Below are 26,597 nucleotides of genomic sequence, written 5' to 3'. Positions count from 1 at the left end.
TCTGTATGACTCCAAAAGTCCTTGATTTTTTCCACTCTACCATTACCACCCTCACAGTAGGTTGTCTCACTTTGAGGTTTCTCAACCACACAGTGACCTAGCAGCTCGTACAGATGAGAAATGTTGAATTTAATGCAGAAGACTAGATGGCTGGAGGCAAGGGGGTCATTTAGGAGATGCTGACTTGAGGCTCTTTGGGGCCTAAGCTAGGCTTTTATGTGGGTGGAGATTCTGCCTTGAAACTCTTGGGGCCCCAGGGTGTGTGCTTTGAGACATAGTTTTTATGAGGCACCTGGGATATGTCTAGGAGAAGAAAGTCTGATTAAAGAAACCCAGCAGCCTTTTATGTTTTTTATTTTGGGGGAGAGAAAGGAAGAGTGTTATTTATTGGGGTAAGAGTCAACTAGGACTTGTCACTCCTATGTGGAAGTCTTTCTGTTCAGCAGTATGAGATACTTAGGAGATTGTGAAGATGAAGTGAGAAAATATATGTAGAAGCACTTGTTAATTATAAATTGAACTACATATTCGAATTATTATTACCACTAAGACCTTTCTACTAAGGCAACGGTTTGTTATATTTTGCAACTGGAAAAAGCTAACGTTTAGGAAAAGCTAACGTTTAGGACACCTATACAAATGAAAAATTGTTTAGAACTGCTGAACTGGGTCTATTCTGACTCAGAACAGCAAAAGTCAAACCACTCCCTCCATGAGTCAGTCAAGTAATATTTAATTTGAACTAACCAAATTTATAAGCAGAAACCATTTATAACATCATTGAACTTTGGTGGCACTTGGGAAGAGTAAATGTTTGAATGCTTTTGCATATGACTTTTTAAAAAAGTTTGAAAGCCCCATATTTATATTTCCTTGAAAAGACATTTGTGTGAAGCAAGGTAAAATATTTATTTTTCTTAAGATTTAACTCTTACGCTAACATTTTGTCTTTTAAAAGTGGCATTTCTGTATGTAGTAGTTGTAGAATTTTGACGTGCGAAGTTTAAATTTAGTAGAGGTTTACTTAACAGGGTTTGTACTGTTCCTTTTTTTTGGAATGTGGGATTGGTGACCAGTGGAGTCTCTAGAAAAAGCATTTACAAATAACATGCAGAAGAGCAATACATAAATTTTTTAGTTGTTACTCTTGGAAGAGCAAAACCTAAGTTAGAGTGAAATCCAAGTTAGCTTGATTTCTTCAGACACTGTATAATCGGCTGTACTACTTATAGAAGTTGGAGATCTTTGAAAATTTTGAGCAACTGGAAGTCAAGATCCAAATTTTAACATGGTAGACTTAGTTATATTTATGAATAGGGCAGTGGTAGAGATCTTGAGGTCTTAGGACACCTTGTGAAATCCATCATTATGCTTTAGGTTTCAACATTCCCTTCTTGAGAATCTTATAATGCTGAATCATAAAACATCTTACTTAAAATTCATAATAATCCTTTGACTAAGTGGCACTTTCACTCGTACAGATAAGGAGATTGATTTATAGAATCAATTTGTGAATTCCAGGTTTTGAAATCTAGATTAAAGATATCAGTAAATAGAAGGCAGTGGATAAAAAAAAAAAGTTATCCCTTGGGGGTTAAGGAACTTAAATCTCTTGCTAAACTTTATTTTTGAGTTAACTCTTATTACTCTATAGGAGTTAAGTGGACATTAAAGAAGTTGGCCTTTTTGTCTGAAATTTAGTTGTTTTTTTTTTTTTTAAGATACTTCAGTTACTTGCATACTTTTTTTTTGTTAATTTGGGAGTGTTGCTGTTTTGAGATTTTTCTTAAGACACTAGTTGGGTTATATAGAAACTGATGATAATTTGCTAAGTTTACAAAGTGAGAGTCTCTGATGTTGCACTTCACATAATTTTGTACCTTGGGTTTGTTAGTGAACAGTGGATACCAGCAATTAAAATTTTTTTGGGAAGTGGTGATTTGAGTCTGTTAATCTGGAATGTTAGAAGAGACTTTCATCCATTTTCATCTTTAGGGGTATTATATGTGTAGAGGTGTCCGGTAGCTTTTTCTAGTTGTCTTTTGTTTTATTGATTGAACCACATTTTCTAGCTCCTTTGGCCACTGTCTTGGGACTTGCAGCCCTATAGAATTGCTTGGTGTAGAGCTCAAGTAGATATTATATGGTATTTTTGTTTTTTTTTTTTTTTTCTCCTTGGAGTTGTAGAGGTCTAGGCTAAACCAGAAACTGTCACTATTCTAGCACCTCTAAGAAGGAAGCTACACAGCACTGCAGGCTCTGTCCACTTTCACAGTTACCCTGTGGAGTTACCAGAACCCAAATGAGAAAATGACCCTTTTGCATTGCCCGTGTTAACATTGTTTCCCCCGAACTGTCTCCTCAATCAACATAGACTGACGGTACAAAATCTTTCCTGGAGAAATGACTATGAGGAGTAGACATATTATACCAATAGTTTTAATATGATTTGAATACATTTTTTTTTTTTTTAATTAGAGAGAGAGTGTGTGTGCATGAGTGGAGGAAGGAGCAGAAGGAGGGGGAGAAGCAGACTCCTGGCTGAGCAGAGAGCCTGATGCAGGGCTCAGTCCCAGGACCCCAGGATCATGACCTGAGCCTAAGGCAGACACCTAACTTACTGAGCCACCCAGGCGCTCCAATACAAATGTTTTTTGTATGCCTGCACTGATTTCTTACCCTTAGGTTCTGTGACACAGCACCCATTCCGTTGTAAGCGGCCTAGAAACTAAATCTCATCATTTGAATATATATTTACATTGCGCAACATTGCCTTTTTAAACTCTAGAGAATTTTAAGCTCTTCTGCGACCCTTTCTTTGCTAGTTGAGCCTGTTTTGAAAAAATATTTTGATGATTAGAATGGTCTTTACCTTTAGAGATATTTAATTCCTTTCATAGTATTTTTGGGTTGAAATTTCATTCTTCTCAGGAAATGTTAATTCTTTTGGCATAAAATGCACACATGATATATTTGCTTTAGCAGATCAGATAAATTGCTTTGTGTTTTTATTTCTGCAGTGGTCAAAAATGTTGGCTCTTAACTAATGTATCGTTTGACAGGAATTCAAATTCACAATCAGTCTGCTTTCTTGTAGTTAGTTGTCTTTTAGTTTTAGTTGAGATTTGAGCATAACTTTTTTTTTTTTTGGCAGTCTTTTACAGGAGGCATTCACTAGATTGTATCAGCACAGTATCTGTAAATTGGATCTATCTACATATGTTGATATTTGTTTTTAGAGGCAAAACCAATTAATGTGTTTTCTACTTTCCATTATTGGTGAAAAGTATCATGAGGGAACAGAGTGACTGGTTAGTGCAGAAGGATATGAGTCATCGGCAGGATTTGTCAGCAAATTGAGAAGGATGTGATGGAGAAACAATAGATTCTAAGTGACATTACTCTTCATTCCACATGTGTGGTTACAAACAAGTTTCCTTTTGATGATTGGTTTAAATTATTCCAATAACTTAGTCTTTCTAGATGAGAAGCACTTCAAATTTAAGTCATAGACTATGTCCTGAGTTGTTTTTCTAGTGAAATGAGATCTTCATTTGGAAGTTAGCAGCAAGTAGAATTTAGTTAAATTCGCATGAGTTTGCTAGAAAACAAATTCACCTATGAGGTAGGAGTTAGTAAGTTGAGTCTATTTTTGTAAAGCTTGTTGTTAATTATGGAGCTGCTCAGTTGATCAGAAGATGCCCACCAATGTGGCGTATTTGTTTTCTATCGTTGAGCAAAGAATTGCTCCCTGATTACTGTTCATACTTTTAAATTCCTAAGAGTTTTTATTGCATTTGAGTTGGTTTGAAATTCTCAGCATGGTCAAGGCCTCCTAGAGTTACCCAACCAAAGACTCCTTTCCTTTCTCTATAAAAGTTTTACCTTTCCTCATAGGTCCTAATTAATCCTACTCCATTCTACTCATATTTTTTGTCTTCAAAGTATATAGCATTATTATGAATTCTAATGTCCTTCATTAAATATTTTTCACCCACATGGATTCTTTTAGTATCTTGATCCTGGTTAGTGTTTGTATGGCATGCTCAAAGAGCTCCACAAATGCTTGTTGTAAGATTGGATGTGCTGCATTTTAGTATCATTCAGAGGTGACATATTGTCCTCCATCTCACTAAGCATTTGGAGGAAGAGTACAAGAAAGATTAAATTTTGCATTCTTTTTTTTTTTTTTAAAGATTTTATTTTATTTATTTATTTGAAACAGAGAGAGAGAGATGACAAGTATGCAGAGAGGCAGGCATAGAGAGAGAGAGGAGAAAGCAGGCTCCCTACTGAGCAGAGAGCCCGATGTGGGCCTCGATCCCAGGACCCTGAGATCATGACCTGAGCTGAAGGCAGAGGCTTAACCCACTGAGCCACCCAGGCGCCCTAAATTTTGCATTCTTTAAGTGGGAAGAGAATAAAGGCGAATTCATGTTGAACTAAGCTGGTGAGCAAAGAATAATTATCTCTTGACAAGGCATTATAGAGGTATTTCACCATTTCTACCACTTTAACTTCACTTTTGTGGTTTTTTTTTTTTTAATTAACATATAATGTATTATTTGCCCAAGGGGTACAGGTCTGTGAATCATCAGGTTTACACACTTCACAGCACTCACCATAGCACATACCTTCCCCAATGTGTTTTAATGTAAAACAACTGCTTTAACTTTATGTGTTTTAGACTGTGAGTGTTGTGTTTTATCAAAATAAATCAGACAGTTAGTGGGTAGACAGTATATATTTTAAAAGGCCACTAGCCGCTCCAAATAGAATGATTTGTGTTCTTGGCTGTTTATCTTGTGTTATACTCAGGACATAGAGAGATGGCTGTGAAGTGCAATGTGATTTATAAAAAGTTTAGGAGAGGAAGTGAAGTGTAACTTAACCAGTTTTAGGGGAAACTTGGACCAAAATGCCCTAACAGCAGAAAAATTTCTGGGGCTCAAACAAAGAATTTATGCTGACAAGATGTAATTTGGAATGTTTTTATTCTGTATCCTGTACATAGAGAGCTTCCTTCCCTCCTTGTTGGTGGTGAATATTTGAACAGAACCTTTAAATAATGCTCAATACACTTGACAAAATGGGGAAATGAAAGAGTTAAGCTGACCTATAAACTGCTCAGCTCTAAAACATGTATTTTAAATAATGCTAACAATAGCCTGGAAGTTCTTACTTTGCATGCTGCTCCTGTGCTGTAGGTTATTTTGAAAGGTGATTCAAATAACCTTTTCCCAAGTATCTATTTTGCAACCTCAGGGAACTCACAGCTGTTATAGTCATTCTAACTGTCCTGATATAGCTCAGAAAATATTTCAAAGTGGTGTTGACAGGCTGAATCCAGGTGTCCTTTTGGATTTTCTTTCCTTTCCTTTTTTTTTTTTTTTTAAAGATTTTATTTATGTATTTGACAGAGAGAGAGAGACAGTGAGAGAGAGAATACATAATGATGTTGGAAACTAAATTAAAATGATTAAGACTTAAATTGTTCTCTGGGAAAATTACTTAGCCTTTTGAGGTTAAAAGAAGGATGTAAGAAAGGAAGAAAACAAATATTAGAATTTAATTATATGGGAATGCTGCTGAATATGAGATAGATTTTATCATGTAAAGGAGGTTACCACAGTTATTTAGGAAAATAATGTGCTTAAACTTTATAATAAAGAAGCTTGGGAATCTTAAAGTGCGCACATAAAGTAAAATCTTTAAGCATAAAGCCCATGAAGAGGGATAGCCATGATGTCTTTGCCTGGAAATGAAAAGAGTGAATGATTAGAATCAATTTAATAGAGCTAAATGTTTAGCTTAATATTTTAAAAATTCACTGAACTCAATAAGATTAATGCCCAATATTAGAATTGTGCTGGTAGGATTTTTAATGTTATTACTGGTATTTGAATAATTTTTTTAAAAAAGTGAAAATTGGCCATAGTCCTGTTACCTTCTTTTAAATTTTATTTATGGAAGGGAAAATAAGACTTTTGGTCAAGAAATTCAACTGGAGAATTGCTGATCTTTAGAGAAACAGTACAGAATTGAAAAGTATTTTCGAGTGTGGCATGAAAATATTTAATGCAATTTTTGTCTTATAGTTATTTGTAGAGGTAGGAATTACTAGAAAATGACAAGTACTTCTAATCACTAGGGTACACACGAATTTGAAAACCACTCCCTTTTCATTTGAGTGGGAACTGGGCCCACAGGACTTCATAACGGTCACTGTTCCCAGAAGCAGGTGCAATTGTTGGTTAATTGTTTTCCTTTCCTTTCTGAGTGGCAGGCCATGTATATCATGCTGGTTCTGAAATGTTACAGTATTTTCCCACAATCAAGGTCATAATTTCTTTTTATATAAGTGATTATTGATTTCTGTACTGGAACTTGATTCTCAAGTTCCCTCCTTAAATGAGGAAGTAGAAAAGTGGGAATAACCAAGAGAGTAACTATGAAACTTTTTTTTTTTTTTTTTTAGCAGTAAAGAAGCTATTTTTACCTTGTTCACAGATATTTTGGACCCTAATTTGTGTAGAAGTTAATGATACCTCTATCCTTATCAGCTACCTGGAATTGTATAGTAGGGGAGGGGACTTAACATTAATTTAAATTGTCTAATAAATTCAAGGAGCCAGATGTATACAGTTTTAGTTTGATAAGTGGAACTACAGGGATGAACAAAAAGAGGGAGTAGAACTATTATTTCCACAGAACTCTGATAATTTGGGAGTAAGTTATGGAAGATGAGTAGCTTTCATTTTGAGACCAGTTAAACTAGAAGATTAATTAGCAAAGTTAAGATCATTTTAATAAGTCTATAAGATACATTTTTTTTCCTCAAATGGTCAGAATGCAGTAGATACAGTAGTACTTTACAGATAAAATTCCCTTATACAGACAAATTCCCTATTTTTCTTCCTTGATAGTTGTGAGGATTTTATTCATCTGTTGTTTGAATAATTTCTGAATATTAAGTTAGGGTTCTTAGAGTTACTCAGGGCCTTGAGTCTTTTCATAGACCCCATATCCAGTTTGTGGACAAATTTACCTTAAAGTCTATTTTTTTTTTTTTTTTTTTTTTTAGATTTATTTGTCAGAGAGAGGGGGGAAGAGAGAGGTTTGTTCATAGAACACTCCAAGCATGGCCCCACCTCATAACCTTTGCAACAGCTAATCCCTTTGCCTAGAATGCTCCTTCAAATATCTGTTTGGCTCACACCCCCAGGTCTTGGATAAAATGTCACTTTTTTTCAGTGAGGCCTTTCCTGATAGCCTTATTTAAAATTAGAAGCCCTCTCCTTTCTGGCACTGCAGTTTCCCCTTCTTTGCGTTTTTCTCCATAACAGTGGCATATTTTATCTTTTTCTGCCTACTGAGAATTTTCGTTTACTGCTCTTGCTGCACTTTAAAGAGTACTAGGATGCATAGTACGTGTCTAATAAATAACTTGAATTATTAATAAATTCTTAATTAGCCAAATTGTAAGGAAGATGTTTTAACTCTTCATGAGAGTGAATTCTTTACTCTTGATAGGTCATTCATACTTATTTAAGAGAAGTGCAGGTGTCTTTGTTGAAGTGAGGTGAATTTGTTTTAGGAAAAACTTGTTGCAAGGTTTTAGCTGTATATGCAGTATAATGCTTTCATGTTGCCTGTTTCTACAAACCAAGCTGACTCAAATTTGCATGACTTCCTGTAGAATTTCTGGTAAGAAAAATAACAGTAAATGTATGCTTACTTGTTTTTCCAGACCTTTGCTTTGAGATTTTTTTCTTAGATCTAGACTTCTTTATTGTGTATTTATATTATAATGTACTATTTTAATTTGGTGAATCCTGGCATAACCCATCAAATTAGAGAGTTTATTTTATCATTTACTTTAACTCGGAAATAGAGAATTTCTCGGTGGAAAACTTGATGTGAGTGGATTGACAGAATTTTTAAAAGGATGCCTAATAAGTTTGTGTTGCCCTCAAATTCTCTTGTATTTGTAGTTGAACTTAGAATTACAGTTGCCAAAGAAGAACCTGAATTTTACTCAGTAATTTAATATCTTTAACAAAGAAGAAAACTGTCTGGAATTGTGTGGGAACAGGCCTGCCTGAGACTAAGAGTGACTAGCTCTCTCAAGGCTCTTTATAATCCTGTGGTTATAGCACTCTTGAGAACATGGTTAAATTGTAAATCGTTGTAGGGTTCTTTATCACCCTGGAATAAAAAGAAAAAGGTAATACATGTCCATGGGAAAAGCAAAATATTTCAGAAGCGATGTATAATGATAAAGAAATCATGCTTCTGGCCTCCACTTCTGGTCCCCTTGACCCTGACAACCAGTTACCTCTTTGTAACTTTCCAGATAGTTGATGGGTATGAAAGCTATACATTACTCACAAATATTTCTCTTTATACTCTTCATACCATCATGTGCTCTTTGCAGTTATTAGAGTCTCTTGGCCATCTTTCCATATTTCATACAGATCTGTTTGATTCTTTTTAACCTCAGCATAATGTTCCATTTTAAAGAATATATCATGATTAAATAATGGTATATTATTTCATGCGTTTGATTCTCATTTCATTTAGATGTTAGCACTAGAGTATTGACACAGGATATTTAAACTCTGACATACCTCTCTTCAAAGTTTAAAGTAGTCTCTGTTGTGTTATTGACTTAGTCTTACTGGTAGTACATTCTCTTAGCTTAGTTGGCCTCTTGCTCACTTGCTCTTCCAGCTTCCCCTTTCTTCATCTTTTTCCTCTTTCTCCTTCCTTCTTCTCCTTCATTTAAAAGGATTTCTCTGTCATAGACCATTCCTTCTAATCCTGCAGTGAAGTTATCTTCTTTGGTTAAAAATGCAAATATTGTATAGGAAATGGGAATGTCCCAAATTCAACATTTTAAAAGTTAGGTTCTATAAAAGATAAAATTACTTAACGCCAGAGAGATGGGTTTAGAAGAAAATTTTCCTATAAGATGTGTAGATGCTGAGCTTATGCTAAACTATAGGGCTTTGTAATTTTTAGTACCTTCCAGCTGTGGTGGGTTATGGTTTTTTTTTTACAGACTGCTTTGTATTCTTATGTCTCTTACACGAATTAACATTAGTTTATCTGAATAGACAGGTGCAAGAGCATTTAACTGTTGATGTATAGTTGAACTCTTGGGGCTGGGAGATGGAACAGAAGCTTGATTTTAATCATACATCTTTTAACATTAATAGAACATACTGTTTGATTTGGTGGAAATCCTTTGCTGGGGATGTTGTTATTTTTGTTAAGAATTGAAAAATTGTTAATTTTTCTTAAAAATTGAATTTTGTTAAGAATTAAAAATCTAATAATGGATTATCCTTATCCTTGGAAGTGGTACTTCTAAAAGGAATAAGATGGGATAAAACTTGTTCTGTTTGCTAAGTGGACAAACACTGGAGACTAGGTAGAAAACTTAGTGCTAGAGCTGTAACCTTTCAAAACTGGCCATCACTACAAAGCGCGTCTTTCAGTGCCTTTATTCAGCTGACACACATATTAGCTGTGATAACATCATTAAACCAAAGGGATTCAAACAGGTTAGAATTTCCTTGTGTTTTGCTTTTCACTGCATGCAAACCATTGTTCTTTGAGTGGTTACTTTAATAATCTTTTCTCCCCTTATTTAAGGTCACAGAGTTGCAGATCAACATCCAAGCAAATATTTGAAGAAAAGTTAGAGTTACATGAAAAAGATTATGACCTGAAAAATATGTGGATACCTCCATAGTCAAAATTGAAGGAAAATGAATCGAGTTAGGAGACCTGGGTTCCTGTCTTTGATCTGCTACTAATTAGTGATGTGGTCTTAGTTAAGTCATTTTAACCTCTCTTGCTCCCAAACATCATTTTGTTTTTGTTTTTTCTTTTTCTTTTTCTTTTCTCTTCTTTCTTTTTTTTTTTTTTTTTTTTTTTAAGGTCAGAGTCATTGCTCTAAGTTTGTCCTAGCTTTAAAATTCCTTGACTGTACAAGGAGTACTCTATGGTTCCTGTTTTGGGGTTACAGTTAGGAAAGTGGTGGTATATATTTTTATTTTTCATAGTTTGAGTATTAGAAGTTTCATGATTTTACTGTAGTGTATAATTTCTGCTGAGGTATTGAAGTTCCTAGAATGCCGTTTTGAATTTCTAATTTCTTGCATATCTTTCGTATTTTAGGAACATTTGAGTTTTGTGCTTGTGTCCATGATAATATTGTTACAAGTATGTAACTTTAAAAATACAGTGTCATGGGGTGCCTGGGTGGCTCAGTGGGTAAGCCTCTGCCTTCGGCTCTGGTCGGGATCCCAGGGTCCTGGGATTGAGCCCCATATCGGGCTCTCTGCTCGGCGGGGAGCCTGCTTCCTCCTCTCTCTCTGCCTGCCTCTCTGCCTGCTTGTGATCTCTGTCTGCCAAATAAATAAATAAAATCTTAAAAAAAATACAGTGTCATAAGAATATCATAAAAAGACTTGTGGATAGAATAGGTTTGAAAGTTTGTAGGCCTTGGTTTTTTCTTACAACTTCCTTTTTTTCTTTTTTTTTAAAAGATTATTTATTTATTTGACAGAGATCACAAGTAGGCAGAGAGGGGCAGGGTTGGGGGGGAACAGGCTCCCTGCTGAGCAGAGAGCCTGATCTGAGGCTTGATCCCAGAACCCTGAGATCATGACCTGAGCCTAAGGCAGAGGCTTTAACCTCCTGAGCCACCCAGGCACCCCTTTTCTTACAATTCTTAATTGTATTTTCGTTTCCTCCTGAAATGGTTCTGTGGTACTTACCTTTCATGTCTTTTTCTATCTGGTCACAGTCATCTTTTCAGAGACTACTAAATAAGCATTTATTGGTGGGTTAGAGAAGACGCAAGGGAAAGAACTTAGACGTTGTCCCTATTTCCAGAGCTATCTGTTTATTTATGAAGATGTATTTATTTATGTAATCTCTACACCCAACATGGGGCTCAAACTCATGACCAGAAGATCAAGAGTTGCTTGCTGTACTTACTGAGCCAGCCACGTGCCCTCAGAGCAACTTATGATTTTGTTGATACTCTGACTGAGCTAACTATAAAGATTACTGTGTTTCAGTACAGCAGGCCCAAAATAATATTAAAAATTCTGCCACTTTTCTTTCTCACCTTGTTTTTGGTATGGGGAGGAGAATGCTGTGTTGAATCGGTGACCGTTAGGTGCTTTTGTACTCTTGAGATAGTGATGTGATGTGATGTGAGAAATAGTAAAAAGGTAAACTGGACTAGGAGTGCCTGGGTGGCTCAGTCAGTTGAGTGTCCGATGCTAGATTTCTGCTCAGGTCGTGATCTCAGGGTTGTGAGATAGAGCCCTACATCAGGCTGTGTGCTGGGCTTCGAGCCTTCTTGAGATTGTTTGACTCTCTTTCGGGGGGGGGAGAAAAAAAAGAGGTAAACTGGACTAGAAATGAGAGGATGGGATTTATGCATTAGTTGAGGCAGTAGGCATTACTGTACACTGGAATAAAAAACCTTTGATTAACAGAAGATATTCACCTTAGAAAAGTCACTTCTCTTTCTTCATCCCTTGTAGGTAGTAACAACTACTTAGAGTTGTAAGGAAAATAAATTTTTTCAAAAGTATTTATGGACTGGTGTTATAATTGGGGGCCAGTGCCTATCCTTTGGATAGAAAGAATTAAATCCTCAAAGTGGAATTTTGGTAAATACCCTTCATCCATTTACAGATGTATCTTTTCTTTTTCTTAAGATTTTATTTATTTACTTGACAGAGAGCACAGCGGGGGGAGCAGCAGAGGGAGAGGGAGAAGCAGGCTCCCCGATGAGCAGGGAGCCCGACATGGGGCTCAGTCCCAGGACCCTGGGATCATGACCTGAGTCAAAGGCAGACACTTAACCACAGAGCCACCCAGGTGCCCCTACAGATAGATGTATGTTATTTTAAGCAAAGTGTCTGTGTAAAGGACTGAACCATCAAAGCAGAAGAATAAAATCATTGTGAGCTTTATGAAGAGTCTGTGGAGGGAAGCTTTCTTTAAGGATCTTTTAATAACTTTTTTTTTAATTTAATTTTTTCAAAAATATTTTATTTATGTATTTGACAGGGAGACAGTGAGAGAGGGAACACAAGCAGGGGGAGTGGGAGAGGGAGAAACAGGCTTCCTGCTGAGCGTGCAGCCCAGTGCAAGGCTTGATCCCAGCACACTGGGATCATGACCCAAGCCTAAGGCAGACACTTAACAACTGAGCCACCACCCAGGCAACCCTAATAACTCTTTTAAATGAGCTTGAAAGAGGTGCCTGGGTGGCTCAGTGGGTTAAAGCCTCTGCCTTCGGCTCGGGTCGTGATCTCAGGGTTCTGGGATTGAGCCCCACTTCGGGCTCTCTGCTCGGCGGGGAGTCTGCTTCCCCCTCTCTCTCTGTCTACTTGTGATCTCTGTCAAATAAATACATAAAAATCTTAAAAGAAAATAAAATAAATGAACTGGAAAATAAGGTCGCTTAAAAATGACTTGAGTTACAAATATTCTTACTAATACAGAAATTTTGTTGAATCCCCTTTTGAAAAAGAAAGACATACTTCTGAATTTCTGACTTTTAAAATTCTTGGTATACATTTTTTATCATTGTCTTTGTAGATGACAATAATTAAGAATTGGTGGCATTTCAGATGTCTTTGGATTCATAGAGAATGTATTCTTGACTTTGAATATGTTTACTGTGCTGTCAGTCTCAGTTCATTTTACTTATGCTTTTCTCCTCTAGGTTTTTCGTTGGAATATACGTTGCACATTTATGGCGATTCTGAGCGTGAGGGCAGACTTCTGCCAGGCTCAGCACAGCGTTTTCGCTGACAAGTGAGCTTGGGGGTTCTATGTGCCATAATTAACCTTGCCTTGAAGACTCTGGACACCAAGACTGGCCTCAGAAATAGTTGGCTTTTTTTTTTTTTTATTACAAGCATATTTCTTTTAATGACTCCAGTAAAATTAAGCATCAAGTAAACAAAGTGGAAAGCAACCTACACTTAACTTGTCTCACTAGTGCCTAAATGTAGTAAAGGCTACTTAAGTTTTGTACGTAGTTGGATTTTTTTGGAGTCCGAAGGTATCCATCTGCAGATATTGAGGCCCAAGTTGAATTTGGATTCAAGTGGATTCTAAATACTTCTGCTTACCTTGAAGAGAGAAGCTTCTTAAAGAATAAACAAGTTGAATAGAGCAAACACTGATCGATAGTAGGCATTTTAGTGGTCTTTTTTAATGTTTTCTGCTGTGAAACATTTCAAGATTTATTGATTTTTTTTTTTTTTTTTGTCATTTTCCCCATCACACCCATACACGCACACTCACACTTTTTATTTGCCATAATGAACCGTCCAGCCCCTGTGGAGATCTCCTATGAGAACATGCGTTTTCTGATAACTCACAACCCTACCAATGCTACCCTCAACAAATTCACAGAGGTAAGACTGCAGTTTGGTCTACTTTTTGGGTTGATTGATCGGTACAGTTATAAATGAACAGCATTTTGAAGGAATCTCTTAACACAGGGCTGTTTATTTCTTTGTTTGGAATATGGATCATCCTCCTACCAGTCTTTGTTCGAATTGGGTTGCATTAATTATAACAGGTTTTTAAAAGAACATTTATGGAATTTTGGGAGACTTTAGAAATTATCTAGTTGTTTTTCAATATCCTTTCTACATAGCAGTTCATCATATTTTTAATAATAAAAACAATTAACATTTATTGAACACTTAGTATGTATCCAACATGACAATAAGCAGTTTTGTGCATTATATAATTTACTACTCAAAATAGCCCTATGAGGTATAGGTACTGTTACTGTCTTCCTCCTCTAGATGAGGAAACTGAGTTTCAGGGCAATATGGTAATTTAGTAATTTACCTCAAGGTATACAGCCTATGGTAGAACTGTCTCTGACTCAGAAACCCATGTCTGCCTCAAATATTCTAGCCTCTTTTGATAAAAACCTACTCCAGAACTACTTAGCAATAGTAACCATCATATACAAGGATTAGAACCTTACAGGGAGGAAAGGTATTTTAGATAACATTTTTATGTCAGATCCTTCATTTTCTCTTCTGTATTTATGGAGTAGTCTTAGAGAGCTGAATGAACTCCTAGGGATCCTAAATCCACCCCTCTCATGTTACAGATGGCACAGCAGTTCAGAAGAGGTTTTGACTTGCTTGACACAAATATTTACTATAAAAATTTCTGTTATAACCTTTCAGTGAATGGCCACTGTGGAGTTCATTTTAGTAGGATTTTATCTGTTTTTTGAAATGTTTTAAAATTACTGACTCCATGTAATACTAACAACTTTTCCTGAGTCTGTTTCCTGAGTCTGTTTTAGAAGGCCTTTCTGTGAAGAAAGAGTGCTAAAGGAATTGCTAATTCCTTTAGCAATTAAAATAACTTTACTCTTTAGATAACCAAATGATAGATGGACACTTCTTATAGGATAGTATTGTTCCTGCTCATTTATACTTAATTCCCAGTGTTTCTTAACTTTGTGTACGCAGTGTACAAGTTGATTCCAGGCCTGTGTGCCCTTAGATTGTTCAGTCACCTTTAAGCTTGGTTGAATTATGTGATACTATTTTCAGCCTATGGATTCCTTGGCCATAGACTCCAGAAGTGGCAGAGGCCACTGTCCTTTAACTATAAAAAGATGTTGGTGGCCCACTGAAGATAGGTGGTCACTGGATTAGGCATGCAGTAGGAAAACAAGGCTGCTGCCTTTTTTTTTTTTTTTTAAGATTATTTATTTATTTATTTGACACAGAGAGCAAGATCACAAGTAGGCAGAGAGGCAGGCAGAGGGGGAGGGGGAAGCAGGCTCCCTGCTGAGCAGAGAGCCCAATGTGATGCAGGTTCCATCCCAGGACCCTGGGATCCTGGACCTGAGCCCCCAAGTGCCCCAAGGAGCAAGGCTTCTGGCTGTGATGGTATATTTGTAGGCTTCGTAATATGATACGACTTTTAAATCTTAATTTCAAAATTACCTCTGTTTCTTCATTTTATTATTTTTTTAAAAGATTTTGTTTTTAAATTAAAAAAAAAATTTTTTTTGGAGATTTTGTTTATTTATTTGACACGGAGAGAGAGACAGTGAGAGAGGGAACACAAGCAGGGGTAGTGGGAGAGGGAGAGGCAGGCTTCTCACTGAGCAGGGAGCCCAGTGCCGGGTCAATCCCAGGACCCTGAGATCATGACCTGAGCCAAAGGCAGACGCTTAATAACTGAGCCTCCCAGGCGCCCCTAAAGATCTTATTTTTAAGTAACCTCTGTACCCACTGTGGGGCTTGAACTTACAACCTCAAGATCAAGAGTTGCATGTTCTACTGACTGAGACAGCCAGGTGCCCTACTTTTGTTTCTTTAAATTAAAAAAGCAGTAAGTACTTACTGTGTAAAAATCAGAAGATACACATAAACAAAAGATAGTTTGAAAATTCTTAATTCTTAATACCTGGCTCTGGATGTTTTTCTCTGCATATATGTGTATATTTATTTATATACACATAATATATATATATATTTTTTTTTTAAAGATTTTATTTATTTATTTGACAGAGAGAGAGAGATCACAAGTAGGCAGAGAGGCAGGCAGAGAGAGAGGGGTAGCAGGCCTCCCATTGAGCAGAGAGCCTGATGCGGGGCTCCATCCCAGGACCCTGAGAACAACCCGAGACAGGCGCCCCAGGATCACACTATGTTTTAAAAAATCTTCCCCCAACCTTTTTAGTATTATTTTTATAGCTCTCGCAGTATCCTGTATGAATGTGCCATACTCTGTTACCCTGTTTTTGGACTATTCATGTTTCCATCTTTTTACCATTCCAAACAGCCCATGTTGAACACACTGGTACCAAAATCTATGGGTAGATCTTTAATTACTTTGTTAGTATAAATTCTCAGAAGTAGAATTTCTAGGTCAAAGTGTATTGTGCTTTTATAGTTTTTGTGATATGTTACCAAATTGTCCTTTATAAAGGTGATTGTGTTGATTCTTCCAGTAAGAGCCTGAGTGTTCATTCTATATGTTGCCACAATGAGAATGATTTTTATCTTTGTCTAAAAATGATGTTTCATTGCTTCAGTTTATTTTTAAAGTTTCGGTTGCAGATCCTAAAAGTATGATCCCTTATATTTGTCTTCTTTAAAGGAACTTAAGAAGTATGGAGTGACAACTTTGGTTCGAGTTTGTGATGCTACATACGATAAGGCTCCAGTTGAAAAGGAAGGAATCCACGTTCTAGTGAGTGTGTCGTGTTTTCATCTTTCACTACAAACAAGTAGTACCTTTTAAACTTAACTATTTTTAAAACTGGGCCCTCAGTAGTATGCTTTTTAAGCTTATAGGAGATACAGTGTTGAAAACAGTCTTTACAAGGTTGTGAATTGGCAGTTTTGTTCATTTGTGCCCTTAAAGTCTATGTATGTGGAGTATTTTCAACAAATGAAAAGCAAAATTGAGTGTACACTTATTTTAAGAAAATGGAAGTTTGCATTTTGTTTTCTCTAGGATATTATTGCAATATTTAGCTTTTGTATCTAGGCTACTGATTTGAATCTAACTGAAAGTAATTTCCGTCAGAAATTTTTAAGTCACATGGAAATACAGTTGGCTCTTGAATGTGAGGCTAGGGACACCAACCCCCCCACATAGTCAGAAATGTACGTATAACTTTTGACTTCCCAAAAACTTAACTACCAATAACCTACTGTTGACCAGAAGCCCAACCAATAGCATTATATAACAAAATACATTAACATGTATTTTGTATGTTACATGTATTATGTGCTATATTCTTACATAAGGTTAGCTAGAGAGAAGAAAATTTTATTAAGAGAAAATACATTTATAGTACTATACTGTGTTTATTAGAAAAAAATCTGCCTGTAAGTGGACCCACACAGTTCAAACCTGTGTTGTTTGAGGACCAGCTGTATTCTTTCTGACTTTGCAAGCACTAATTAGTTACTTATTGTTTTGTGGATAAACTGATAGGGGACAGAAAAGCCTGGAGAAGAGGTTAAGATGGGAGAGGGCATCTTGCTTCAGAGTAATCAGCATAGTTTCTGACACTTTGTGGTAGGTTTCTAGGAAAGTTTTCTGTGATTAGGTTTCTTTTATTTTCAGTTTGAACATGAAGTGATTGGAATTATTTTAAATTCCTCCTTAGTCTCTAAGTACATTATTTCATTTATTGGAAACAGGAGCCTCAGATTAGGTAAAATTTTGTACTTTCTTGCCTATAAATAGTTGTCTGAAGCACAAGAGCATGTAATGAAATGACCTTGTAGTCTTAGGTGTTTTAGTAGGGTTCTTTGATTTAATTGTGGGAAGACAGTATTGTAGGAAGAGAATTAGAGAGTTTTAAAGTAGTTGGTTAGAAGAAAGTAATAAAGATAGTGGTAGGAGGTTATGTTTTTTTTTTTTTTTTTTTTTTTTGGAAAGGTAGTTCTGTAGTCTTTATGCATTGGTCAGTAGTTGGGAAGGCAGTTCATGCAAAGAAGATAAATGTCCTGTTGGTAAGGCAGTTGTCTTATATCTGATCCATAAAGTTTCCTCACCTCCATTTGGTAAAACACAAAAACTAAATAGCCAAGCATTATGTTTTTAAAAAATGTATTTTAATAGAATGCCGTGGTAATAATTTGCTTGTATTCCCATTTCTAAAGGACTTTAAGGTGCCCTGGCTGGAAGTCATTGGGGATATGTATAAACATGTATAAAATGTAATCCTGTGTTTAAAGATATAAAAACCAAATTTTAACTTCTGAAACTAGGCTGACTATGAGTTCTTTTTCCTATATTGTGAGTATGTTCTCCAGTGGGCAGATGAGAAATCAGTTTGTTTTGACAGATGGCATTGATGAGAAAATGAACTGTGGGTTGACTATAGTTTGTTTGAATCAGTATTGTTGGTAAACACTTTTATGAAGTAGAAGTGAACTAAAGAACTTGAACTAGGTTGTTGAAGATAATGGCGAGTCTGGGATTTATTCTATGCCTTTAAATCGACACTTTGGTTTAAATAGCTGTGATCAGATAAAATTAAAAATCTAACATTTAGAATTAAGCTTGGAATTTCTTTCCTTTTTCCAGAGGTGGTTTTTTTTTTTTAAAGATTTTATTTATTTATTTGACAGACAGAGATCACAAGTAGGCAGAGAGGCAGGCAGAGAGAGAGGAAGCAGGCTCCCTGCTGAGCAGAGAGCCCTAGGTGGGGCTCCATCCCAGGACCATGGGATCATGACCTGAGCAGAAGACAGAGGCTTTAACCCACTGAGCCACCCAGGCGCCCCCTTTTTCCAGAGATTTTAAGTGGATTGTTAATCTACTTTTGCTAGGTGAAGAAAGTTTGGAGTATTTTGTGGTTTTATTTATTTATTTATTTTAGAGAAAGAGAGTGTGAGTGGGGGGAGGGACAAAGGCAGAGAAAGAATCTCAGGCAGACTCCATGCTGAAACCAAGTCAGATGCTCAACTGAGCCACCAGGTGCCCCTGGAATACTTTATAAGAGGATATCCCCCAAATTAGACCTTTAAAATCTTTTGACTAATGTTCTTGCAAATCAGAGGCATATTGGGAAAGACTAATGGTGGTTTCAGTTATGTCAGTTTGAAGTTCAGACAGTTCTAAATAATTATTTTAATGATTTTTTGATAGAAACTGCTTTATATGAACAAGTGAAGCATATTTCACATTATTGTTACTTAACTGGGTGCATTTTAGGGAGTATTAGAGGAAATAAGCTCGTATTCTAAGGTACTTGCTTACTGGTTTTACTGCTATTTACAGTTAAACTTAGTGACATTTATAATGATAACACTGACAGCCCTTTAATTATGGGGTATAGTTGACAAATCAAACATAATGTGTTGTCACGGCTAATGGGCTACATGAAGTGTTCTAGTGGTCCCCTTAATGAGTGCAGAATCAATTTAGTGCTTTGTCACTTTTTTTTTCTTTTTCTTTCTCTAGCATCTTAAAGTATCCTTATCCAGCCTCATTAGAGTAATCTTATGTTTTAAAAAAAAATTCCCAGTGTTTTTGCATTTCTGTCCTTGAAGCTGGATGGGAGTAGGGGAATGCAAAATGTGAATTCCCTTCCCCTCTTTCCTTAAAGCTGATTTATGTTGGTTTCTTAGGCCCTTTTTCTAGGTAGAAAGGAAGATAAATCCTGCCTAGATGCTCATGGGGTTGGTCTTAATTAAAAAATAACCCAAGGGGTGTCTGGCTGGCTCAGTCAGTAGAGCATGCAACTCTTAATCTTGGAGTCATGAGTTTCAGCCCCACCTTGGGGGTAGAGATGACTTAAAAACACACACATAAACAAATTGATGAATGTAAAAATAAAAAGGGATACTTGGAAAAAAGGTCTCCATTTGCTCAGGAGCCTATCCTGTGGCACTGTGCTCATTAAATGGGATATGTATAATTTAGGCAGAGCTTCAAAAATATTTAGTACTTAGCTATTTATTTATTTATTTATTTTTAAAGATTTTATTTGTTAGAAAGTGTGCATAAGTATGGGGAGGGGCAGAGGGAGAAGTAGACTCTTCGCCAAGCAGGAAGCCAGATACATAAGCCCCTGGGATCATGATCCAAGTCGAAAGCAGATGCTTAACTGACCTAGCTGCCCAGGTGCCTCCCCACCCCATTTTTAAAACATATAAGCACAAAGATGGTAGTATATTTCTGTTATGATATGCTAACTACTGGAGATTTCTTATGAAAGAGCCTTTCTCTAAAGAAAAAGGCATCATAGCTTAGAGCTCTTTGGGGATAATCCTCAAAATATTTGTAGAGATCAATGAGATACTACTTGGTATACTTCTTTGCCAGAGTGGACTTTTAAATTATATTGACAGGTGTTGTATTCTCTCATACTTTGCCTAGGCTTTAATAACAGTCTCTATTATGTCTAATTATTGCTTTATTCAAATAAAAATATTTGAAGAACACTAGTTTTTTTTTATCACTCTGATAAGAGATTTCTATAAGATAAAATTAGATGCTTACAGTGCTTACATGTCATCGAGAAGGTTAAGTTACTTGGCACACAACAATTTTGATCTTAGAAAAAACTTCAGTAGTGATCAGAATTGTGTTAATAAGAATAGGTATATATTGGGGCACCTGGGTGGCTCAGTTGATTGTCTGCCTTCAGCTGAGGTCATGATCTCAGGGTCCTGGGATCAAGCGCTGTGTTGGGCTCCCTGTTCGACAAGGAGTCTGCTTCTCTCTCTGCCCTTCCCCCTGCTTATATATACTCTCTCCCTCTCTCAAATAAATAAATAAAATCTTAAAAAAAAAAAAAAGGAATAGGTATGTGGGGGCAACTGGATGGCTCATTTGGTTGTGTCCAACTCTTGATTTTGGCTCAGGTCATGATCTCAGGGTTGTGAGATTGAGCCCTGTGTTGGGCTCTGTGCTGTGCATGGAGCCTGCTTAAGATTCTCTCCCCCACCCCCTGTACCCACATCCCCTTAAAAAAAGAAACCAGGTGTATAAAGTACAGTTAGTTCAGTTAGATCCACCCTGTTTCTGCGCAGCTGTTCTGCATTAGATACTATCCTGCAGAAAATAAGTGTAATATAAAAGATCTTTTCTTTCCAGGATTGGCCGTTTGATGATGGAGCGCCACCCCCTAATCAGATAGTAGATGATTGGCTAACCCTGTTAAAAACCAAATTTCGTGAAGAGCCAGGTTGCTGTGTTGCAGTGCATTGTGTTGCAGGATTGGGAAGGTAAGCTCTTAACCTTTCTGTCTCAGAGTTCATTATCAAAAATTTCACTTTGATAGAAGTTTTGTATTTATTACACCAAATACTAAATTACCTGAAGGAAAAGGAAATGAGAGCAGAAGCTGGTTTAATAGTTTCTTAAGACAGCTTTTTGTGTTTCGTGGGTTGTCTGCTTCTGACTTAGTAGATGATGGCTCAGAGATTGTTTTGAAACTGATTTAATGTAATTATCTTATATTTGAGCTAAAAATTGGTCTTAATTCAGTATGAGTTTTTTTCCTCATTATTTCACATTCTAAAATGCTTTGAAAATGGGTCTTTGAAATGGGCAACAAAATGGAAATAATTTTAGATTCCGAAGAATCTGTATGTGGTTAATTTTGGATTGAGATGAATGGGAAGTTAATAGGTGCAGAGCAGATGGCTGAACTTTAAACTTCTGAAAGGAGATGTATGGAGAACGAAAATTAACTTTGATTTTAAAACCTTTTTCCTTGAGCATTGCATGGAATGGTGTTGCAACATTCTCATCAACAGCAGATTAGATGCCAATTTATCATGTGCACTTTGACTCAGAACATTAGTGCAGGCTGCTCTTGCCTCAAGGTGGTGGTGACTCACATTATTAGTCCTGCTCAGCCCTTTGTTTGCCCTTTTCCTTTTTTTGCAGTTTAGTGTGGTACAGTTTCTTCTTCAGGGCCAGAAGTTCCAGTCCTTATTCTGAAGGGTGAAGGTAGTGTTCTAACTTGACTTGGGCAGTTTTATAACTGGTGGCTATCCTACAGGTAGTCCAAAGTTGGTACCATGTAGTGGACATTTTAAAACATCATTTCCCTTGCTAGATTTTTGTCTATGTGTGTATTACTATTATTTTATTGTTAAGGAATCTGCTTCTGTGACTGTCCTGAAACCCAGACTGGGTGTTAACAGTGATGAGTCCTGGAGGTAACTACGCTTTACCTGGACTTTATGGTTATAACCACTGTCTTCTCTCTCTACCTCAGCTGTAAACCCAGACTCATGAGGCCTCAATCCCTGCCTTCCTGTTCCTGGAAGATGACAGATCCAAACTATGTTGGAGACTTTTTCAGAGGAGAAGACAGCTTTGTCTTCCCAGAAGACAAACCCTCTACTTTGCTTTATGAAGCAGATAGCATCCCCAAACCACAGATAGGTTGAGACCCGCTCAGTCCTCAGTGTCCCTTGTTAGATGTTAAAAAAACAATCCAAAAAAACTAAGCCCACGTACTTACAAAGAGATCTGTTCTTAATGACCAGTTCTCTAACACCCTACTAGCTCCAGAAAGGATTTTGTTGAAGAACGCTAGCACCTTTTTAGCATTTGACGAGGAAAAGATATTAAAATGGGTTTGTAATGAATTTCTGAGACAATATAGATGACACATTTGGTCTTTTTTATTTTTTTTTTTTCCTGTGATGTTGGTTAAAGACCAATGAAGAATTTTTGATGACATAAAATGTGAAAATTTGAGATAATTGATGTTTTAAAGAATAAAAATTTTGTTTAGAAAGAGTGCATGTCTATAGGGGAGCAGGGAGGAGCAGAGGGTTAGGGAAAGAGAATCTGAAGCAGGCTTCACACCCAGTATGGAGCCCCCCATAGGGCTTGAACTCACGATGCTGAGATCATGACATGAGCCAAAATCAAGAGTCCAGGACTTAACCTTCTGAGCCATTCAGGCGCCCCAAGAGTAAAGATCTCTTAATGAAGATACAGAATTTAGTGCTTTACTAGAAGTGGATGACACCATAGGCACTCTCCTTTACTGTATAGGGAAACCAGATATTTAGTATAAGGGGAAAAAGGAAAGCTCAAGCTTTGCATTATTTTGGTTGTATGTAATCCTGGGTTTTAAAAAAAAGTCTTTCAGTTTGCCTGGGTGGCTCATTCGGGTAGGCGTCTGCCTTCAGCTCAGGTCATTGTCCCCAAGTCCCGGGATTGAGCCCCACATCAGGCTCCCTGCTCATTGAAGAGTCTGTTTCTCCCTCTTCTCCCTCACCCCCTCTCAAGACTCTCTCTCAAATAAATAAATCTTAAAAAAAAAAATTCCTTTAATTCCAAAGACTTGTGGATATTTACAGATGGGTTTCTCTCTGTAGGGCACCTGTGCTGGTTGCACTTGCTTTGATTGAATGTGGAATGAAGTATGAAGACGCAGTTCAGTTTATAAGACAGTGAGTATAAAGTTTTATGTTCAGAAACACATAAAGCAAGACCATACAAGAAGAAGGAATTATGGAAAGTACCCTTTGTAGTATGGAATAATTTGTTGGCTTAAAAGATTGTTTGATTGAAGAAATCAAAAGGAACAAGTGGTAGAGAGGCTTGTAATAGTACTGTTGGCTCCCAGATTTTAAAGATTTTCTAATTTAGGTGGCAAATTTGGACACTGTAGGATATGTCCAGTATATGACCTAAATATCTAGGAATCTTTAAAATGAATAGCTAGGTAGTAGTCTTAAGTGATCTAGTGACTTTGAATGGATGTCTAAAATACCTTCCAAATGTAACTATGACCAAGAGGCAAGGAAGAATCTATAAAGAAGCAGTTAAGCACTTAGGACTCTTAGTGACCTGTTCAGGCACAAAATCAGGATGGTGTTGCCCAAACAGAATCTTGGCATCGGTCTGGACTCATGGGCCATGTTATTTTGTTGTCCATAATTCTTTAGCAGTCACTATCTTGTCCTTTCTCTTTCAACCTTTTCTTAGAAAAAAAGAAAAAAAGGAAAGAAAGACTGTCATAAGAGGGCATAAAATGTATGGTAGCAGCTCTAGGAAGGTGACATATTTCAAGGAATGCCATCTGGGCCTGCTGCTTCATGCACTGCTTGCTCACTCATCAGCCCTTCCTCTGAAGAAGTGATACGGTATAGGAAATATGCCCTTTTTCAGCTGTGTGGAGTTAGAAAGGCCTTAGGCCATAAATAGTGCATTTCAGGGAGTCAGACAGCTCTTTTTTTTACATGATCAAGTTTGTCATTCTTGTATTTTCAGAAAAAGAAGGGGAGCATTCAATTCCAAACAGCTGCTTTACCTGGAGAAATACCGACCTAAGATGCGATTGCGCGTCCGAGACACCAATGGGCACTGCTGTGTTCAATAGAAAGAAGTGTAAACAAAGGCTGACTTGATTGTACATTTAGAGGGAACTCTTGGTACCTGGAAATGTGAATCTGGAATCTTAACTGTGTCACCAAAGTAGTGATGGATTCAATACTCCTCAACCACTTTCCTAATGATTGGAAAAAAGCAAACAAAAAAGAAATCCCTCTATAACATGAATAAAATGTTTAAGAAAAGAAAAAGAGAAAGAAAAAAGGGATTAATTCAGTGAAGGATGATTTTGCTCCTAATTGTTGGAGTTTGAATTTCTGCCAGGATTGAATTATATCAAAATCTCCTGTCTTTTTTAACTTTTCAAAATAGGTCTCTAAGGAAAACCAGCAGAACATTAGCCTGTGCAGAACCATCTGTTTGGGGAGCACACTTTTCCATTATGCTTGGCACATAGATCTCCCTAATGTGGGATTTCTTTATTTCTTTCTTTCTTTTGTTTGGTGGTGGTGGGTGTATATTTTCCCACTCTTCTCTTCTTTCCCCATCCCTCTTTTTTCCCCTAATACATGTTATAGATGGAATAGGAGAAGCCCTTGTTGCTGTAGATGTGTGTGCAGTCTGGCAGCCTTAAGCCCACCTGGGCACTTTTAGAAAAAACAAAAAAAAAAAACAAAACAAAAAAAGAAAAAAACACCAAAAAAAAAAAAAAAAAAGCTGTGGCATATATATTATATGATCCAGGTGGTTTTTAGTCTTTACTGATGATGGGGTGTTCATGTTAGTTTCTTTTCTTGAAAACCCTATTCAACATTAGGCAAAGTAGCCAAGAGCCTTTTGTTTTGGTTTTTATTTTGGTAAATTAGTGGGGAAATGGCATTTTAAGAATAGTCTTTCTTCTCAAAGAACTTGGCTGAGAGTCGAATTTTTCTCTTTTCCAACCAATGAAGCTAAGTGGGTATCCCAGAAACTTCTGTTTTCTGAAGGGGAGCACTCCAGGCCATCACTAAAGATGTGTCCAGGCAGAGAGTTAGCACACCTTCTACACTTTGTAGAATTGTGGGTTTGTGGCATTACTCTGATTTTCTGTTAATGATGTCGGAGAATGCTGGTAGTTAAAAATTTTTATTTAGGACTTATTCGTACTATGAATTTTCAGGAACAGTAAAAGGAATAACAGCAAAGATAGGATATTTTGGACTTGAGAAATGCCTGGCATGTGTACTTTCCAAACCACCCCCTATATGTACAGTTCAGTTTAACCACTGATTGCCTTGTTATTTTCTTACTAGGTTCTTTTTGGGATTAAAAAACAAAATGCTGGTTTAAAACCAGCAATGCCTGGTGAGTGTTTGTCCACAGGCCATACAGGGTAGAAGAGAGACAGAAAGCAACCCAATGAGTAGCAAAGAGATTGTTGCTGATGCAGTGGTGTACTGTCATTTTCACGGATTCTTTGCCAGGTTCAATGTGCTGATCTAGAGAAGCTGTCTTCTCCTTTGCAGAAGGCAGTAGTGACCGGGCTGCATTGACCAAGCAAGTTGAAGTTCACCATCCAGGGCTCTTGCACTCGTCATCTAAATATTACTTAGTAGTGCTCTGCTTCTAAGGATTTGAATAAAGGCTTAGGATCATCTTGTCTTGCTGGAATTTGCTATGCAGAGCCACAAACTAACCGTTTTTTTTAGGATCAGCTAGGCCAGTAGGAATGGACTGGGACCTTGTCTCACACTGATGATACCTCAGATGTTGGCTGGCTATGTGAACTGCCTATTTCCTATGCCGGAGTTGTTTTGATTTTTAACTAAATGAATATCTGTAGATTCTCTCCTCTCCCATCCCAGAAAACAAAACAAAATAATGCTTTTTGAAACTTTTTAGAATTTTAAAGTGAAAAATGATGGTACTCTCCAAAATTCGTTGTTTTAGAACCTGACAATAAATTCCTTTACATAGGTTCAAGATCAAAACAGCATCCCTCTAAACTCAGACTGTCTATTGACTTCAAGGGTTTTGATCAACACAGTAACAAACTTTTTCCCTTTAACATGCTCTGATTTTTGTTTGTGGGGAGTGTGTGTGTGTATGTGTGTATATATGTGTGTGCAGTGTCCAGCAGTATCAGTGCCTGCCTGAGATAGGAAAATTACATTCCTGGTTCTGTATGAGGAGAAGGGTGTATAAAGCGACAAGAAACATTATCCCTCATTTTGTTTTAAATTACATACTAATGTTAATTGTTCTCAGAACTGGATTTTCTTCCTCAAAATTAAAAGTTCTTTTTTCTTTTGGATTTAATGAAGTATTGCTAGCTGAAGCCAGTTTGACATGGTGAGAGAGATGTCAGACTGATGAAAGGTGTGCAGCCTGATTTAAAACCAAACCCCGAACCCTTTTAAAGAACAATAAAACTTATTTTACATGCTGTTTGTCTGTGTATCGTTCTCCACTTCATGTTGAATTTCATTTATGTCTCCTTAGAAAATTTGATATTCTTAAGGCCTGTTCTGTTAATTATTGCAAGGAGGTGAAATAATTAGAGGTTGGGAAGTTCAAAGATTTCATGCCACCCAGGTATTCAATAAGGGTAAACTTAACTGGAGTTGGGATACTTCTGGTACATTTTGTGGTTTAGTTCTTGGACACAACACTGTAGGAATTACGCATCTTATCTCATTCCAAGGGATTTGTTTATACCGTAGATTGTGATGAAGCAGCTTTTTACTCAGACT

The 26,597-nt window shown here is 36.9% G+C and overlaps 1 protein-coding gene across 1 annotated transcript in view; it reads left to right on the top strand.

Moving 5' to 3' along the window:
• PTP4A2 (protein tyrosine phosphatase 4A2) overlaps positions 1-26,294 on the top strand; it is a 28,711-nt gene extending 2,417 nt beyond the window's left edge. The window contains exons 2-6 of the mRNA XM_032877050.1: positions 12,764-13,463; positions 16,195-16,287; positions 20,659-20,789; positions 22,908-22,982; positions 23,806-26,294. Coding sequence (XP_032732941.1) covers positions 13,368-13,463; positions 16,195-16,287; positions 20,659-20,789; positions 22,908-22,982; positions 23,806-23,914 — 504 coding nt within the window. The 5' untranslated portion in view covers positions 12,764-13,367 and the 3' untranslated portion in view covers positions 23,915-26,294. The remainder of the gene's footprint in view (positions 1-12,763; positions 13,464-16,194; positions 16,288-20,658; positions 20,790-22,907; positions 22,983-23,805) is intronic.
• Positions 26,295-26,597: the final 303 nt, after the last annotated feature.

This window comes from Lontra canadensis, unplaced genomic scaffold (assembly GCF_010015895.1).
Source record: "Lontra canadensis isolate GAN:19392208 unplaced genomic scaffold, GSC_riverotter_1.0 scaffold60, whole genome shotgun sequence".
Taxonomy (NCBI): Eukaryota; Metazoa; Chordata; class Mammalia; order Carnivora; family Mustelidae; genus Lontra; species Lontra canadensis.
This window is presented reverse-complemented; position numbering and strand designations above follow the sequence as displayed.